Here is a 19,507-nt window from a genome sequence, read left to right as displayed (position 1 = left end):
AACGGGTTTCTTTCACAATCTCTCACAAGCCAGTGTATCAATACAATAACACATTGTAAACCGGCCGAGGCTGAGGCTGATGAAAAAGGCTTTCCGCGCCAACTTGTCACGCTTGAAGTTCATCCGTCTATAAAACAACGCGGTTGCCAAACTGCTTCTTGAACCCTCCCGGAGCACTCGGGACTCTGCTACTAGCATTTGCTGCGGCGAATAGTGTCAGTGATTTTAAGTTTACAAGGGATGCTCACACAACATATGGTGTGAATTCATCATATAATACTGATAAAAAAAAATTGCCTGAAATGAAAATCACAGTAATTGCAGATAGGTAAGAAATGCTAAGGGAAGTAGTATCCAGGGTTCCTGCACATTTTCCTTCTCAAAATTCCAGAATTTTTCCAGGCTCAAATTTCCAGACTTGTCTGTAGATTTTTCAGACCATATGACATCCGAGTACAAATAGCTAGATGTGTATTAAGTTATTTTATATAATATTATTAACTATGTAAATAATATTATGTAAATAAATCATTTTAAAATAGACTTCAGTCTGGAAACACATTTTTCCATACTCCCTTTTCTAAAAATGACTAAAATCAAATTCCATACTTTTCAATATTGTGTAGGAACCCTAATTATCAGACAACCCACAAATCGAACCTGATGCCCCGAAATCTGATCTTAAACACACCTGTTGTACAGTGTCATGACCCCGCCCCGTGACTCAGCTTGGCTGCTCGGCTAGTGGGCTGCAGCAGTAAACTCGTACTTAAATTATGCCAACTGACTTCTAAAGATATTGACGATAAGCTTCCAAAGGAGGATAAATGTCTTCCTGTGTTCATCCCTCTTTGTGACAGACAATCAGTGAAAGATCTGTCTCCAGTAAAAAAACAAATACAAACATGCATGTATTCCTCAGCCTCAAACTTATGGTCACGGTTGGCTCCATGTTTCATGACTTTCTTTTGGAAAGAAAACCCCCCCAAAAAACAGAACAGTGATTGATCCTGAATGGCATCAGGCTCACTGACCATCCTTTGTCGTCGTCTTCTGCCAGCTCCTCCACGTCATCTTCCGGCGCTTCAGTGGTTGCCGACGACAGCTTGTCCTTGAAGCGATTGAGGAGGGCCAGTGTCTGCGGGGCAAAAAGACCAGACATTGTTAGAACACGTGGTGCATAATTAACTATGACAGAATCCCCAATGATGTGCACTTCAAGTTCAGTAGATCTTTGTACCTGTGCCTCTCTGTTTGAGCCCTTCTTTAGTTTTTCTTTCTTGAGCTCTTCGTACTTCCTTCTTCCCTCCAGGTACTCGGCCACCGCCTCATTGGCTGGCTTTATCTCCTCTGGAATGACAAGAACCATTATGAACCATAATATGCTTTTTAATCATTAAGTGTTTATTGATTTTGTTGGGCAATAAATCAGGAAATCCAAACCCAGGAAAATCAAATCCTCACCCCACCCCCAACAGAGGATATTAACATAAAAAAATTATCTGCTATTCAGATGGTGCAAAAATGTAACTGAAAAGATGTCAGGAATCTTTTTTGAAGGAGCCTTCGCCACTACAAAACTTAACATATTGAGTCACATCTTCGCAAATACATTTAAAACATTAAAAAAATCTGTAGGTCAGACGGAGATAGAAAAGCAAGTGAAACAGCATATAGGCGGGAGATTGCTCTGCCTCGGTGGAGGTCTGTTGTCAAGTGATACATCTTTTATGCTCACTATTACATCATGAAAAGGCAAAACATAATTTTTCTTCATTACACAAAATACACTATGACGAACTGAGAGTGAACACACTGTCTACGGAATGATTTTGACAATGCATATCAAAATACTCATTAAAAAAAATTACATAAACCACATAATTTAAGTCATCATATTTACAGTTTCAGGAAAAGAGGTAGCCCGGCTATATTTGATTGACAATGTAGTTTTAAGATGTGCAATTTTCCAAGTTTCGTTCAAATTTTTCGTTACCTATCAAATAAAAAAAGGGCACCTATGGCTCACAGAAAAGCAACCTTCCAAAAACCAAATGACCTGCAAACCACTATATCTATCTAGGTGAAAAATAATAATAATAAAAGAATCAGGATGATTAGAACTTCTCTGATGTCAACAACTTTTGGGAAGAAGAACTACAACCGCTTCACATGTTCCCGCGGCACTTGACGGATGAGGCGCAAAAAATGGGCAGAACATGATCAGAGAGATAAGGCGGACGGAAATGAAGCTTGTCAAGCTGTGACAGTGACAGAACATGATAATAAGAGAGGTGAAAGGATGAGGCAACATGGGGCAGTCCTCTTATCTCCGACTGACCTGCTCGGCATGGATCCATACTGCTGCCGACCTTCGTAAAGATGTGGTGGACTGACGCCCCCAACCTGGTGACCTCTTACTTCATCTTCCTCAGAGATGACCTACATTATGGCGGCTACCTTATATACCCAAACATTATGTAACGGATCGCTCCGGGGGTAAGGGTAGGGGCAAGGTAAGAGCCCTTTGATCCTCAGCGGAGACGGGACACATGAGCATATGTGAATTTGGTTTGAGAAAAGCTGCAGCGAAAGTCACTAAATTGCTTTTTAAGGAGAAAATAGAAGTGGGGTTGTCATTTTACAAACTTGTATCTATGAAATGTTTTTAAAAAGATTTTTTTTTTTGAGAATTAAAGGGGCAGTAAGCGATTCTGGAGAAAGCTTGTTTCTGTCTTTGTTGTTGTTATGATTTTACTGCTCTGGCTCCCGGGTAATGGGAGTCCGACGCACAAATGATAGTATACAGTATCTCTTTAAAAATATATAAACGAGAAAAAAATGAGCAGATTCAAGCAACAATGATTTCTTTTACAAGTGGCAAAAAACTGGTCTGACGTAAACCACATCTGCTGGTGATCCAGATGAAGAGGTGTGATCTTTGCAGACGGCGAGAGTAATGTCACAGGACTGGAGGTGATGCTGGGAAGCATTTCCCACCAAGCCGCCGGCGTCCTCCGCGGCGGCTGAAACAGTCCCGTCACCGTGGCCGAGCAGAGGGACAATCAGCGTGCTGACTTTGGTGTCTCATACAGTTAACGTGCTTCTGTAAATCTCCCAGCTTAGACACTCGGGCAGTAGAGTCACAGAGTGGCAGACGGTGAGCACAGTCTGCTGGCTGGTGGGGCCCCCTTCTTTCCACAACAAAATGTGATGTCACACTCACTCACGTACACACACATGCGCGTCCCCCCCCGGGACAGCATCACCCGGCTGGCCAAGCCGTGGCACCCCTGACTGGTTGCTCTGACATATTCGGCTGCGCAAAATAAATGATGCAACAAAGCAAACACTGTTATTTAGTAAGCAGGAGCCGCGGTACTATGAGTTTCTGTTTCTGTCATGAGTCAGCGTGTGTTCATTGTCCGTCGTCATGAGCTCGACAGTGAAAAGTAGAGCGATTAGCAAGATCTGCTAGTTAAGATTATATTACAGAACAAATACAACAACATCAAACAAAGCCTAAGATACAGGAAAGACTTAGCCAGTCTGCGTCACCAACTAGAGACTATAAAAAACTACAAAGGGAGAAATATATTATACGGATTTGAGCGATTATTACATTTCGACTTATTTGTTTTCATGCGATGCATCAGATGAGATGATAGACACGGCGCTCATATTTGTCTGCTAAATATGAAGCTACAGCCAGGAGATGCTTAGCTTAGCTTAGCCTAAACACTGGAAAGAGAGGGGGTCTGTCCAAAAGTAAAACAAAAAAAACAAAATAGAAAAACAAAAATAGAAATCAGCATGTCCACACCTCTACGGCTCCCTCTGTAACATCTTATATCTTGTTTATTTAATCAGCGTTCAGACTTTTAGTAAAGTTGAACCGTTTTGAAAATGAAATGAAAATATAAAATGTCAAGTTTAAATGATATTTATGGATAGTCTCCTTATGGAATAAGCTCTCTCGTCTTGTTGGGGAGAAAAAGTATTGTATTTGTATTTGAGGTAAAAAGTAAGTTCACCTCAGGAGAAATGTAACTGAAAAAACCCCCAAAAGAGCCTCGGTTCCACGGGGTGTTTATCATGTCAGAAAAAAACCCAATTACTCCCGTTTCTCTCTGGGATTTTTTTGGCCGCGACAAAAATCCAAATACTGAGCAATGGCAGCCCTGGAAATTTGAGTCCCACACTCTCCCCACTTTCCCCGGTGTCCTCACAGAAGTCCGCTCCGCCTCAGGTGGGGCAAATCTTCCCCTGGTGATTTACGAGACCAACAAGTGATCCCCCCACCCCCCTGCGTCTCTCTGCCCGAGTCCCCTCTCCAGCTCTGCTTCCCCGCTGCAGCCGGTGACACGCTGGATGCTGACTGATGATGCCCCCGAGGTCCTACATGGCGAACACACATCACCCTCTCCAGCTGTTGTCACTAACCACTATCTTTGAGTTTGATGGCCTTTCTAACTACATTCCTCCCCTCTCCTGTGACTTGGGTTCAAGAGAGCTACAAATCAAGCTGCTGATGTTGTAGCAACCCAAGGCTGTTGTGGACGACAGACGCCTCTCGCATGGGATAAAAGGTTCTCTCTCTCTAAGAGGACCGGCAGCTTTCACAGAAAAGTTAAAGCGCGAGGCACCTTGATCATCAATCAAGAAAGAAAGCAACGTCAATTTTTTCGTGTCATTTAGTGCTTTAGGGTCAACAGCAACTATCCATTTTCAATTATGCAACAAAGACGATGTTTATGAACATATTTCAGATGTGTCCAGTCACAAACTGTCAAGTGGTGGATAGAAAAAGACAAAATAACACACTAAACCTAATCGTGGGGTAATTGGCGTTTCAAATACCACTCTGCTGCAACATTTCCTCTAAATCAACAACGTGACTGACACCCGTGTAATAAAACATTCAGAGGCGCACACGCAGAACCTGTATAATATCTAAATGGGATAAAGACTGTCGCCACATAATTTAGGTTGGGTATTGAATGGACAGTGGTTTCAGAATGGCCCTCTTATTTTTGGCTGTGGTACGCGGCAGGCATGCCACGAAAGAGAAAACCAGACTACGGGAACATGCTGTAATTTATGTGATGAAAAGTGAAGTGATGACGGTTGAAAAAATTATAATAAAAAAAAAAAAGAGAAAAAGCAAATGAAATGTGTGCTGCAGTCGATGGTAAATTCTGAGGACACTCTTTCACTCCAAAATCAAGAGTACGGTTATGCACATACCAGCCATGTGGGGGGGGGGGGGGGGGGGGGGGGGGGGGGGGATTGGACTTGGACTGACTTCATGCAGGAATGTGGACCATACAACATATACTATTGCAACTATAAAAAATATGAGACCATGGCAGTGAAAAATCCTGATGCTTCACTTTGTCTTCCGTGTTTATTTTATGTACGCACGGGCTGGGAACACAACTACTGATTATTTTTCATTATCGATTCATGTGTTGATTTTTTTTTTGCTGAATGGAATAGTTTGGTTTGTATAATGTTTATAAAAGTGCCAATAACTGTCACCCTCCTCACATTGGAGCAGCAGGAGTAAGCAGAGTAATTGTTTGAAAAAATGACTCCAACGGTGACCTGATTATCGATTAATCCAGAGGTTTTCGACGTAGGCGAGGCCCGCCTCCTGCTACATACATAAGTTATCACATGGCACATAGAAAAGGATTATTGTGTGGACAGACCTTCATTATTTTGTGTAGTCTGGACTTTTGACAAACAGCAATTTTAGTCCGTTCTAGGCTCAATTGTTTAGTGTCTATGGGATCAAATAACCTAATTCAGATCGTATAGGCATCCAGAGATTGAACGAAACTAGCAAGTGTGGGTGTGTGTGCTGGGGGGGTGGGATAGTCTCAGACGGTGACCCGAGACTATCACTTAATGGACTAATTGTTTCAGTTATTTGAAACAAGAAAACTACTTTAACACTTCCCTGACCTCCAGTGGTTTCACCAGTGGTTTTCACATTTAGATTCTCTTTAAGCAAGAAAGCTGCTGCAAGGCTTCAGGTGGCCATGAAAAAAGTCACATTAGCTTCAGTGGCTGCGGTTGTGCTTTAGCCTGAGTGATGGCAAACCTGGGTGGATTAAAACGGCCCGGCGTATTAAAAAGGCAGCAGGCAGAATAAGTGAGAAGCTGTTTATGTGGAATAAATCACACGCTTCTCCGTGGACTAAAGAGCTTCATGTAATCTTTCACCATATATATCCTTTATATACTGTATACAAACTGTATAAACTTTATTTAACCTTTTAAAATGCGTCGTCCCACCCGTGGGAAGCTTTGGCCTTGGTGGCGTTACTTTCGCTGTGTTTTGGTCTGTGTCCGACTTGCTCTTCACACAGCCTTGACAAATTATACATTGTTTGAAAGCTCTAACTCTCCCGATTCGATCTGTACAAAGCATTTTAGGATCCACATATCACAGCAACAGCTGTTGACACAGAACTGGTCCAGACTTGTGGCTCCAACGTGTTTTCCATGGAAAAGTTACAATTACAGGACTTATTTATACCAAAAAACAGACAATAAAAAGATTAAAATTTATTTATTTATTTAAAATTTATTTAAAATGACTAAAGCTTTTTAGGGACTAGCAGTGTCAGTAGTGCGACCCTTCATGTATCTGTGCTGCTCTAACTGATGTGCAGCCTCTCGGTGGGATGAGATCAAATTAGACCTCACCACGGTGAGTTTCCAGATTTATAGAGACAATCTTCTCCCCTGCGGTCGCCATTGGCCCGTGACATCTAAGAGTTACATCTGATGGAATTATCTTTTGCTTCCAACACCGAGATGTAATGAGGAACTCTTAAAAAGAAACTCCTTCCTGTGGCTAACCTGCCACAGAAGCACAAAACCAGGGTCGCTGGCAGAGTCAAAATACCTTGTATTTAATTGAGAAGGCTAGTTGCTACTTGGTAAAACAATGTGGCTCAGGTGCGACCTCAACACTTAATTTTATAACTGGATCTGTTCGAAGAATGCATCTTTCTGCTTAGGAGGTTTGAAGAAACAGTTGAATTCTATGCAGATATCACTATGGGCAACATGCTGACAGATAGTCATTGTATTGAAATACGATGCAATGACCGTGTTTTATGCTCTTTCACCCAAAATCGCCACTAAAATCTTGAACCAATCAGCAAGTCGTGAGTGGAACCAGAGTCTGTATTTAAAAAATATAAAAGCATTAAACCATCCATGTTTGTGGAAACAAAAACAATGTTTGAGCAACAGAATGCCATCATGGTCTCCAGTTAATTTTGGCTGCAGACCCCCCCCCCCCTCGCGAAAAAACCATTGTGTTTTGTTGCACAATAACACACACAAGCTAACCTCTGTGCTCCAGCGTGTTTCAGCATCAGCAAAAATCCAAAGATTCACAGTGCTATGACAGACTGCAGTGTGGTAATGGGGGTGGGTGGTGGTGGGTGCAGATTTCTACAGAATACCAAAGCTGCGAACTCACTAACACACATTTTTTTTTAAGTCTGATGTGCAACTACGGCGACCACGCAGCAAGAGCAGTAACACAAAAATGCAGATGCTTTGGGGGTTGGGGGGGTTTGGGTTAGACGTCTGCAACTAATTGACAAAATCAGAGGGTTGCCTGTCTTAGTGTCCATTAGTAGAGAATGTAGCACGGACCACCCTCTTGGAGACTTTGTTCACACATTTTGAGCTCTGCTGCGAAATGAAAATACTCTTCTTCAAAGATCATCTACTTGTGGTGGGAGGCGTGTGCAGTATATCATCAAACTGTCCACAGTATAACGGGCAAAACAGTAATACACATCAATTAGTCACACAGGAGAGTAAAAGCTGCTCACGTACCCTCCTTGACTTCCTCTACCGGAGGTTTGAAACTTTCTTCTTTCCTTTGCTTTATGGCCTGCAGTTCCTTCTTCAACTGCCGCGCCTCTTTCCGTAATTCGTCACTGTGAGAGGAGAAATGAGGTTTAAGCATTCAAGCTCAACATGTAGCTGTATAAGCGTTATAAAGACTTACAACAAGAGACAATACTGGTGATAGAGAGCAGGTTTACAGACAGAAGTCTCTCATGAAAGAAACATAAAGTGAATAGTTAAAACAGACTTTGGGCTCAACTGGGACTCCCTATTTTAACGAAGCAGATACGTCATTTTTTTAAATTACAAAAATTCCCTGAATGTTGCTCGTCTTCGCAAACAAACATGAATGGCTCAGAAACATTATGCTTCTCAACAGTTAATGTTCATGGTCATTTTTGTGGGCATAAAGCACAAACATAAAAATATGCTTGTGCATGTGTCAGAGAGAAGAATTTACATTAAAAAAGCTTGTGTCACTAATGAATTTGATGTAGCCTCAATAAAGTAATTGTCACACCTCCAGGCTCCTGGAAAGAGCTAGAGGGGCTGTTGAGGTTGAGCAGACTCAGGTCAGAAAAATGTCAACTTGTTTCTTGTTTCGGGACGACCAATTGTCCATCTAGCAGCAGTCACAAGGGGAATGACAGAGGTCGTCATTTGTAATCTATTAAAATGCTGCCAATCAGTGGTGGTAACGAACACAATCACTCTGTTGCACTTACTTCACCTTTCCCCCACTATTTTTTTTTACAATCATATACACTCTTGTTTTCTAAATCACTAAATATTCGGATTAGTTGTACATGAACACAGAAGTAAAAGCCTCAATCCAAGTAAAAGAGACAAGTCAAATGTCAGGTCCCAAGTCAAGACGGCCCAATCCAAAATCAATCCCAAGCCAAGACCTTCAAGTCCCAAGTCAAAATCCTGAATCAAGACCAACCGATCCAAATTTGAGTCCCACATCACTCCAGGCAAGGTCAGGTCAACACCGACAAGTCCCAAGTCAATGACTCCCATGTCAAATCCAAAGCTAAGGCCAACATGTTCTGCAGTCAATTCCCAATATATTACAGGAACGGCCAGAGTCTATAAAAGTAGCACAGAAATGATGTCCAAAGTCAAGACCGATTTATCCCAGGAGTATACCTGAGTGATGTGCAACGAGTCCAAGTCAAAAAAACTTTGTTTGTCATCCCAGTCATATGACTTATCATGCACACACTGAATGTAAAGCACAGCTTTGGAAGCCACGGGACGTTATTGCAGTTCATTGTGTCCAGTGAACTCCATAAATGTCTTATGATACTTGAAAATACACAACTGTCAAGTTCTGGTAGTGGCAGCAGTAATGAAAACAACTTTATAACTTTCCCAAAGTGGCACTACATTAAGTGTTACAGGCGCCGTAACCTTAATATACCCTTATAAAACCTTTAACTAGATGACAGGGAGGCCAAAAGCACATCTTTGCTTCCTTGATTCAAGGTAGCATCCCTTGGCCCGGAGCCCAGCACATTCAAGGCTGAACGCAAGTCTGACGTGAGGCCAGCAATGCTGATTATTGTTCCCTTTCACATGACTGAGACTGCTGCCAGTTGCAGAGCAGATATGTTATGCTAGGAAACGATAATATTTTTGCACTGCCTTGACAGCTCTGTTTTTGTCCCATTCTCTTACGGAGCCACAAAGCACAGGTAAGCTGCGCAGTCTGGGCCCCTGGCCTAGAAACATGTGAGGCGTCTCCAGACCAAACAATGGCTGCCTTTGTTTCTTACATCTGCTCCTCTGGACTGACAATCATTTATATCCATTTCTCTCCTTTTATCTGGAACTTTCATTCCTGTGTACCGCAGCTTTCCAGTGCTCATGCTATCGCTCTTTAATTCCCCGACGTTGTCTGAGGGCAAAGCGCGGAGGCATCAAACTGAGTGACATTCTAACTCTAAGTGCCTCGGCAAATATTAGCAGCTGTGGTGGAACTTGATGTCATGTCTCCTCCTCGTTAGCTTCCCCGCTGCTCCCGAGGATACACATGAGGAATCAGTCAGACATGCAGTTGCTAGTCCACTCCTTTCTTGAAGAGAAAAAAAAAAATATGTTGCAGCTGAATCCAGACTTGTGTTGCCAAGAGCAAAAATGGTTGGCAGGGTCAGTCTGTGTGAGGAAGTCTCCTGCTCAGCTCTGTCTAGAAGCAATGACAACAAACCGCTTTTCTGAGAGACATATTTTCACATACAGTATGCTAATGGGAGTCAGATGCGACAAACCGAGGGTGGGCTTTAGAAACATAATAAGGCAAAGACTACAAACTGTCACTCACAATATCACACGAATAAAGAGGTAACGCCTAGTAAATATAGTGACTTTTTTCGTTGCTAGATACACCTCGCTTCAAGACAGAATATTGGCATCCACATAAACATACATCTTCGGTTTGAAAATGTGTAATTATTGCAGTAGGTGGGTAAAATAACAGGAACATAAACATAAAGTCAGTGGGTTTAAATTTACAAGACTGTTGCTTTATGTTGAGGCAGTTCACGTCACTTTGGAGAATGTCAACATGATCTTTAAAAACGTTTTAATGACTTGACGTATAATGTCGTCCTTGTTAATTTCACTCTCTGGTAAGGGTTTGCATCATCGGGCGACCACGTAAAGACTGTACTGTATAGTTCTCCTACTGACAACTAGAAAAACAACTGACCACGAGGCCAAATGCCTGCTGCCTGAAAGTGTTGCCGGTTGTATGTATTAGCAAACACTGCAAGATGAAAATATGGTATGTGACAAAGAAAAAAATAAACTAAAATACCAAAGAAAGGCCAGTACTTACTGCATTTGCAAATAATAACTGTGGCTATAAGTGAACATATTATTGATCACAAAGTACGACCTCAAAATGACCTGACCTGACACGTTTCAAAAGAAAAATACTGAGCATTTTAAGCTGACGACGGAGGTATTTATTGTGGGCCTATTACATTATGAGTTATCCATCACCATTATGAATGACGTACTGTATATACACATTGTATTGTATTATTTTGTCTTCTTGGCCTGATTTCTATGTGTTTTAGTTTAATTAACTCAAGTGTCGAGTGTGACCCGAGGCTCTTTACCTGAAAAGAGGCCGGCCTCTTCTCCGGCACTGAGAGGTGAGGTTTTAACAGGCGCGCATATTCCGCCGTGAGTGAGCGCTTTGGACTGAGCGATCATTTGCTGCCTGCCTTGACATGCCGCCACTCAGAAAACAAGAGACGTTTCCAAGGCAACAGCCAAACAATCGGCTCCACAACGCCGCCGCCGGTGAGGGGAAAGAGGCCAGAGAGGACAGGAAAAGCCCCAGCAACACCTGTTAAGACACAGCTCGAGGCTCAGCGAATTCCTCCCGAGACCCTCGCATCGCATCACAACACTGTACACTACAAATTATTTTTGCCTCCACACACCTTGACTAAACTGGATGAATCAAGTTTGGTTCATCTACATCCAGAGTATTCAGATTAGGGCTGCGACTAACGATTGTTTTCATAATCGATTAATCTGTCGATTATTTTCCCAATTAATCGATTTAGTTCGTTTAGGTCCATAAAATGTCATAAAATGGTGAAAAATGTTGATCGTGTTACCCAAAACCAAAACATGATGAGGTTTTGTTTTGTCTACACACCAAGACATTTAGTTTACTGTCATAGAGGAGCAAAGAAACCAGAATATATTCACAGTTAAGAAGCTGAAATCAGAGAATTTTGACTTTTTCTACTTGAACCGATTAATCGATTATCAAAATAGTTGTTGATTAATTTAGCGGTCGATTACTAATCGATTAACTGTCACAGCTCTGATTCAGATCGTTCAGGCAGAGAATGGTTGATATTGTTTTTTTGAGGCAAATGCTAATATGACACTCAATGTGAATATTGGCCAATGATTATTATTTTTTTTAACACGGCTTGTGGCTAACATATGCACTAAGCACGGTATGAAAAATAAATCTGTCGGTGCTCTCCCTTGGACAAATTGTAATAGGTGACACCGTCTCTGAATGACTTTAACGGCTTTTTTTTTTTTTTTACAGCAATTTCTTATTCGTAATTTTCTTATTTCTTATGCAAACATACAAACCATTTTCCAAATCCCAGCTGCTGAAATGAGAGAGGTTGCTGATTTCCTCAGTTTAAAATGATTATAAATGGTTCATCTTTGATTTGTGGACTGCGGGCTGGGCAAAAAGAATCACTTGAAAACATTCCTATAGTAAAACGTCTTAAGACTATTTTCTGACATTTCATACCAAACATCGAATCAATCAATAGATGGAGAAAGAACTCCTCTGATTCATTGCTGTTAAAAATAATGGTGACTTGTAACCTCATTTGTTGCACAACTTTTCATTCAGCAGATCTTGTCATGCCAGATGAGTGGTCATTTTTAAAATGGCGACGCTTGACAAATCCGAGCAAGGAGTGAGGGTTAACTGTAACAAATCATGTACAGCACCGGAGGGATCACCACTGTTGAACTGGAGCCGACTGCACCAGCTCTTCCAGGGTAAGTTCAGACTCAAAGCGTATTTATAACACTGGTGCGTACTTGTTGGCGTTGTACACATCACTGAATCAAAACAGGTTACGCCACACAAACTAATTCCTGCACAGGGATTTGTTGTTGATAAATATTTTTGCACAAGAACTGCCAGGAGTAACTTTTGCGTACTGAACCATCTGCCCAGCATCATCTCTCATTCTAAACCGCACGGAAACTACAAAACACACATTTCTCCACAGTGTGTGCATGTAGATCAAAACTGTTTGGAGATTTTTTAAAAAAGAAAGAAAAGAAGCTACGCTGACACAAGATTAGCAGTGATGACGGAAATACAGACCACCTTTTAAAGTCCTCATCGTAGGCAGTTATGCGGTGCTCCAGTGACTTCCTGTTTTATTTATACATCATTATGGTTTCCACTTGCAAAGAAATTCCAAGTTTCAATACTGCAACCTGATTTCTAAAATGACAAGCGGGTAAGTTAATAATGCATGAAGGTCTTCACACAAAAATAAAAGTAGCATTAGATTTAATAATAGCTGCTGCAACCCAGTCCAGGTGCCGTTAGCATTTTATTAGCGAGTCATCCAAAGGCTTTGAATCAGGAGCAGCTGGACTCCTGATCCTGACCCGGATGAAAGAGAATCTCCATGACATTCATTATCGAGGTTCAAAAATGAATTGACCAGCAACGGGTTAGGGTTAGGGAAGAGGACATGGAAGAGATTGTGGAGTGAAAACTCTGCCTGCTACTCGCCCTCTGCCCCTTTTCTCTAAAAGCACCCGAGAAGACACATCCACCAATCCATGCATCCATCTATGCCTGCAAGAGAGGAGACTGCTGATCATTTTAAAATAACACGAAACCACTCAGCCATTATCATTAGCTGCCAGATAAACAGACTGAAATGAATCCTTCTCGCGACTCCCTGCCAGTCCCTGCGGCCCGGGACTTCCTGGGGGCTGCCAGCTACTGTCACTGATTCAGAACCCCCCCCCCCCTCAAAAAAAAAAAAGAGTGAAACCCAGAGAGCTGTGGATGATTAACTTTTCATAAAGAAAGCATACGAAGTGATTGGCAGTAGACCAAGAGCTCTCTCGTGATTCAGAGCCTTGCATTTAATACTCCAGTGTCTGGCAGGAGTCTGAGGCTGACACAGGAATTCGACAACCTTAAAAATAGTCCAGTGATGACTGTATGGTTCATCAAAAATTCAGTCCTTTTCCAAAATGCACAAAACAGGCGTACTTGCCTTTTTTGGATTTCTCTGTATTCTCCTTTTCCAGCCGTCAAGTGACTTTAAGAAACACAGTTGCTGATTAAATCAAAGCGTTTTGGGTTAAAATATAGCCATGGCATGATTGTGACAAGTCAAGCGTATGTTTAAAAATAAAATTTAGCACGTCTCGCTTGGTGTAAGTGCACTTGGAGGAGGGCAGCAGCAGCTTCTGCCGGCTACGGTGGACTCGAACCAGTCTAATGACTGAGCAAGTGATGTGGATGAATGTGCTAGAATAACAAGGCAGCTGGGTGAGCGCCCCTCAGGGGGCACTCCATGGCTTGGTCGCAGGCCAAGGAGAACTGTGAGCTGGAGTGGAGGAATCCAACCTCAACACAGGAATTTGCATGACTTTGCAGAGTGAACGAGACCAAAGCATTACCCACGCAGCGGACCAAGGTTCCTCCTTTAGAGCGGGTTCATCTGCCACGCGGTTACTAACTGGAGCCTTTGTCCTTCCGTTAATTAGCGAGGATGCAGGAAAGCAGGGAATCTTGAAGGCTATCCAGTGGATCTCTTCTTCCTTAACATTTTGCTGTAAATTTGATATGCGTCTTCCTCGTTTGAGAGCAGAAGACAGAATAAACCTTCACGCAGTCAAATCCCGTCTTTGATTGCAGTCCAAGTGTTCTGCTGTTTTTTTCAAATTCATTTTCCCCCCCCCCAAAAAAAAGAAAGAAAAAAAGTCTAACCCCCACATCCCAGACATGCGTTGCTGTCTGGAACTCGTTCCAGCGAGCAAGTGCCCCATATGGGGCAGACATGCTACGGTGGGCCAGAGATGTGTAGACCTGGAGGTTCCAAAACATACACAATCCCGCTGCCAAGGGCTGGATTATTTCAAGCAGTTTTCTGCCACAAAGGCGGCGGCGAATGCTTTTTTGATCTTCGCAACCTTTGCCTGAGAACGCGTTGGGTCGTGACCGATGGCGAGAGACAGGTGCAGCCAATTAATACGTGGTGACACGGCACCGAGGAGACGGCCGCTTGGTCGGGATAATTAGAGCCCGACGTCCCACTCGGACTCACCCTGTCCCCTGGGCGAAATGCTTTGCACAGTGGAAAAAAAGACCAAATATGGAACATAGAAGATGCAGAAGTGCAAGGATTAACTTTTGTTTTTGATAATCAATTGTTTTTTGAAATTTTTGTGAGGACTTTTGTCCGTCAGAAAGACATCTGAAGATGTCCCGGATGATCGTGATGCTCATTAAAGGGGCAGTAAGCGATTTTAAGGCGAAACACTTTCTTTGTAAAAATCTGCGAATATTTCTTCACCGTCCGCTGGCTGTCGGTTCTGTGTGTGCGCGGGGGGGGGGGAAATGGCCTGCTTTTTCCGCTCAGCCCTGGCTCTGTAAATCAAAAACAGAGAAAAATGGTGCGGACACCACACAACACTGTGTGTGAAGTGTGTAAACATCACACCCCGACACCTTAAGAGGCGTGCAAGCGAAAAATATTTAAGACTCCACGCTGGCCTCATAGTTTGCGCTCACATGCCCAAGGCTGCGAGTTCGTGCCCCAACCAGCGCGGTAAAATCATCAAAAACAACAGAGATGATCCAAAATCACTTACTGCCCCTTTAAGGGGAGACGTGCCAGAGGAAACATCTGATTTTTGTCAGAGCGCCACATGCCTTTGACCTTCAACAAGGTATCTTTTTTGACCAATGATGTAGTTTAATTATGACATCTTATGTAAATTAAGAATATGTGGTTCATCTAATCCTAATTAAGAGGCAAGAGTATCCTAAATATCCTTATCCTAGCCTCTTTCTCTCTATCACTCTCTATCTCTCTCACTCACACACACACACACACACACACACACACACACACACACACACACACACACACACACACACACACACACACACACACACACACACACACACACACACACACACACACACACACACACACACACACACACACACACACACACACACACACACACACACACACACACACACACACACACACACACACACACACACACTTATCCTCTTATTCATTTAATGAGGTACTGTAAAGGGACATCATTGGGTGATGTGATGACCATGACAGCAACCTCATTATTATAATAATTCTGTTAAAAAAAAGTGATTCCACCTGTATTATTACAGGTCCGCTGCCATGTACTGTATACACCATTTAGAAGTGTGTGATAACAAGTGATATAACTAACAGGAAGTGCGGTTCTGTCATTATCTTCAGGCTGCAGTAAGACAGCAGAGGGAGCCAGGCCCTGCTGGCAGAAGCAGCTCACTCTGTGTCCCACAGCCATATGGAAGCGTTTTGCTTCTCCAGTCATGCCCCGTCGGGTTTAACAAAAGTGGCGACTACCACATACGCTGCTTTTGGGACTTCATTCAGTACTGTCTCTTATAAAGGAGCCCCCCCCTTCCCCAAAGAGGCCTACTTCAAACGTAGCCAAACCAGATTTGATCAGTAGTAACATAAAAGAAGTGTCAAACTGTGAGCGTAAAGGCTTAACCAGAATGACTGACTTCAAACATCGCAGCTGAGCTGAGACAAACTCGGCGAAAGACTCAGGATCTCTTCTAATTGAGTTGAGAGCGATCCTTAACGTCTTCAAATCGCCTCGGCCCGTTATTTGGCAACTTGTGCATGAACAAGTCCAAGCATTTTTTGCAATCATGGAATATTGCAATGGAATATCATCTGGCTGCTGGAGAGCAACATAAGATAGTTTTGACCTGATGTAAAAACTATTTTGGTTTCAAGGAGACTCCTTACTTCAAGGTTGTCTCAACAGCCTGGACTTTAAGACAGACACAGCCAGCATCGTAACCCCCCCCCCATCCCCGACTGAAGCCAGAGCATGCTGCAGACTCTAGAGGACTGTCCTTCACACACACACATACACTCCACGCTTCAAAATTGATGCAGGAGAAATTGAAGCAAACAACAAAAGTCCTGCATTAGCAAAGTTAATCAAACAAAACCGCTTTTAACCCCCCCCCCCCCCAGGTGACTAGATACCAGTTGGTGTTCCTCCTCGTACACAGAGCAGCTGAAAGCCCAAAGCAACAGTGGGAGAGCAGAGCTCACCCTGCAACAATGCCCCCTTTGTCCCGGACTAACACTGTACCTACCAGCCTGCTCTTTGATTCCCTGCCAAGACAAACCACTGTGTTGGGTTACAGTTCTTGTAGCAAAACAATCTGCGCTTGTGTTTAATATACTACAGTCTGCCTGCATTGGGCTGGCTGTCAGTCAGGACACACATACACGCACGCACACACACTCACTCTGACTGGGGGCCTGCTCATTATCCCATTAGCACTAATGAGAGAAGGATATGTTGACGATGTGTGTCCAGGGCTACTTGTTACGAGGATTTAAAAGAGGGATAACTGGTCAAGTCGCAGCATCAAAGAGAGATGAGAGATAAATCACTCACTGTTCCGCTTGGGTCATTTTCATACTAATGTTGTCACACACACACTCTCTCTCTCTCTCTCTCTCTCTCTCTCTCTCTCTCTCTCTCTCTCTCTCTCTCTCTCTCTCTCTCTCTCTCTCTCTCTCTCTCTCTCTCTCTCTCTCTCTCTCTCTCTCTCTCTCTCTCTCTCTCTCTCTCTCTCTCTCTCTCTCTCTCTCTCTCTCTGCTTCTACATCAGCACAGTAAGTAATTTGCGTCGAGTGCCAACATCACTGTTTCAAACAAGCAGCTCCACTGGTGTCGGTCCAGTGAGCTACAGCCGAAGAAACGAGCGCGAAATCGCAGGAAATCGCAGGAAAAGAATTTCTAAAATATTGCAATAAGGTTTTATTTTTACGCATTGCTGAGGTGAAACAAAAAAAGTGCAAATGGAAAAAACCTTGCAACTAGTGAACAGCACGAGATAAAATGTTGACTGAAGCCTCTGCTCCGCTACGACACTTAAAATACGCAGCAGCAGACGACAGCGTGGAGTGATGAGGGGACTGTGACCTTCCTCAAATGGACACGAGAAACAAACAAAAATTCCATATTTCCATAAAGTTTTTATACACTGTTTGTCACAGTTTAAAATTTCACTGACGTTCTTCTGATTACCTCATCCCAATGGTTTAATAGCACTAGAAGACACTGGAATGTTAGTGACGCCAGCTTTTTATCTTGATGAACTAATATTCCTAAAACCGTAGTGGAATGCGTTTAATTTGAATTTTTGTCCAAATTTTGTGAAAATTTGAACTATTTAATCCAGAGCTGAGGAAACACTAGAACTACATCCAAGGACATCATATTCATGGAATCTTGCCTTCTTAATATCAGTATTTCTTTTTCATTGAATACTGTTCAGAATCAAAGTGCTGCTGATAATATTTTGGAGACCCAGGAAGAGAATTGGGTGCGATTTTGCACGTGTGAAAACAGTTGTTTAGTGTTTCCTGTGACTCTGGAGTCTGAAAAAAGATTGATGTCATCGCGATGACTCGTGCTTGAGTGGAGTCCTCACCTTTTTTTAAAAAGAAAGTCTGTGTTACAGACTTGAGCTGTGATATCTGAAAGAAAGCCGTCAATCGAGAAAGATGCAACTGAGCTGGATTATGGGAAATGTAGGATCCATATTTGTTGAGCTTGACCCAAACTGGGGACTACAACTCAGGATCGTCATCTCCGTCTCTGCTGCTTCAGCTTTGACAATTATTCTTAAAATCTGTCCCTAGTGGATCCCCCAGCTTTAAAGTGCAACGCTAAATCTGTAAAGTATCACTTTAACATGCCAGTACAGATATATGTTGTTCATAATATTTGGGGGAAACTATGACATTCAGCAGCTTTAGGTACTGTAGACCCTAACTGATTAGTTCATTCAGTTAGTCCTCTACAATGTGAGGATATGCTTCTTTTCTCAGTTTCCACTTTTCTTTTTCCACTGATTTCTTATATTTCAAACACCAAAATTTGATTGATTGATGGAGCAAATAAATTGGTAGATTTACTAAAAAAATCCTCAGTAATTGTAGCTATGGGGTAGCTTAACAGGGATTTAAAAGGATGAAAAAGATCTGCAGACATGACTTGACATTAACAGTTTCTCTGCCCAAGCTTCATCAAAGAAAAGCATCACAAATATTTTTCATATTTTCTGTGAACATACAGCACCTTGTGCTGAACTTCTCCGTGAGAAAATGTGCTGGGGTCGTAGTGATGCGCATGTTCTAAATCAGCCCGGTTTGAAAAGGGTAAAATGCACATCAATCCGACCACGACCTCATCAAAGACACCGGCAGACAATACATGGCTGTTCAGGAGGATTTGCTGCTGCAGAGAGGCAATAATTAATACATGCTAACGATTGTTTTTGGTGTGTCTGGGAGCTGTTGGTGTCTGAACGTTGGGAATCATTCTGATCTCTTTCGGATCCGTTTTCTCGAGGATCTGAACTTTGCAACATCAACTCTGTGTGGACACGATTGGGTCGAGATAATTGACCATTTAGAGAAAATCAGCTATTTTGGAAAATGTTTAATCACTGTGCCAAACATCGCCCTGTTCCAGCTTCTGCTTGTTTTATTATGACAATGAATTGAACATGTTTGGGTTCTGCACGGTTGGTCAGACAAAACGCATCTGATGTGAATTTACTACGCTAGCGCTGCTTGACATAAAAATAACCTTTGCATGGCCTATTCTCATCTTATTGTTGTAATGCAGGAGCAGAGGGATTCTCAACGTGCTCCCTCAAGCCTTCTCTGCATCACACAGTTCAACAGCTCCCCCGTCAGGTTGTCATGCTGCATTACAAGTACAACAACAACTTCCTGACCCT

At 42.6% G+C, this 19,507-nt stretch overlaps 1 protein-coding gene across 2 annotated transcripts in view; it reads right to left on the bottom strand.

Annotated features, from left to right (window-relative positions):
* cwc27 (CWC27 spliceosome associated cyclophilin) overlaps positions 1-19,507 on the bottom strand; it is a 29,777-nt gene that overhangs the window by 5,287 nt on the left and 4,983 nt on the right. For both annotated transcript variants that reach the window (XM_035624286.2, XM_035624287.2), the window contains exons 11-13: positions 7,870-7,973; positions 1,241-1,350; positions 1,035-1,138 (exon numbers count right to left, since the gene is read on the bottom strand). In XM_035624286.2, the coding sequence (XP_035480179.1) occupies positions 1,035-1,138; positions 1,241-1,350; positions 7,870-7,973 (318 nt within the window). The remainder of the gene's footprint in view (positions 1-1,034; positions 1,139-1,240; positions 1,351-7,869; positions 7,974-19,507) is intronic.

Source organism: Scophthalmus maximus, chromosome 2 (genome assembly GCF_022379125.1).
Source record: "Scophthalmus maximus strain ysfricsl-2021 chromosome 2, ASM2237912v1, whole genome shotgun sequence".
Taxonomy (NCBI): Eukaryota; Metazoa; Chordata; class Actinopteri; order Pleuronectiformes; family Scophthalmidae; genus Scophthalmus; species Scophthalmus maximus.
This window is presented reverse-complemented; position numbering and strand designations above follow the sequence as displayed.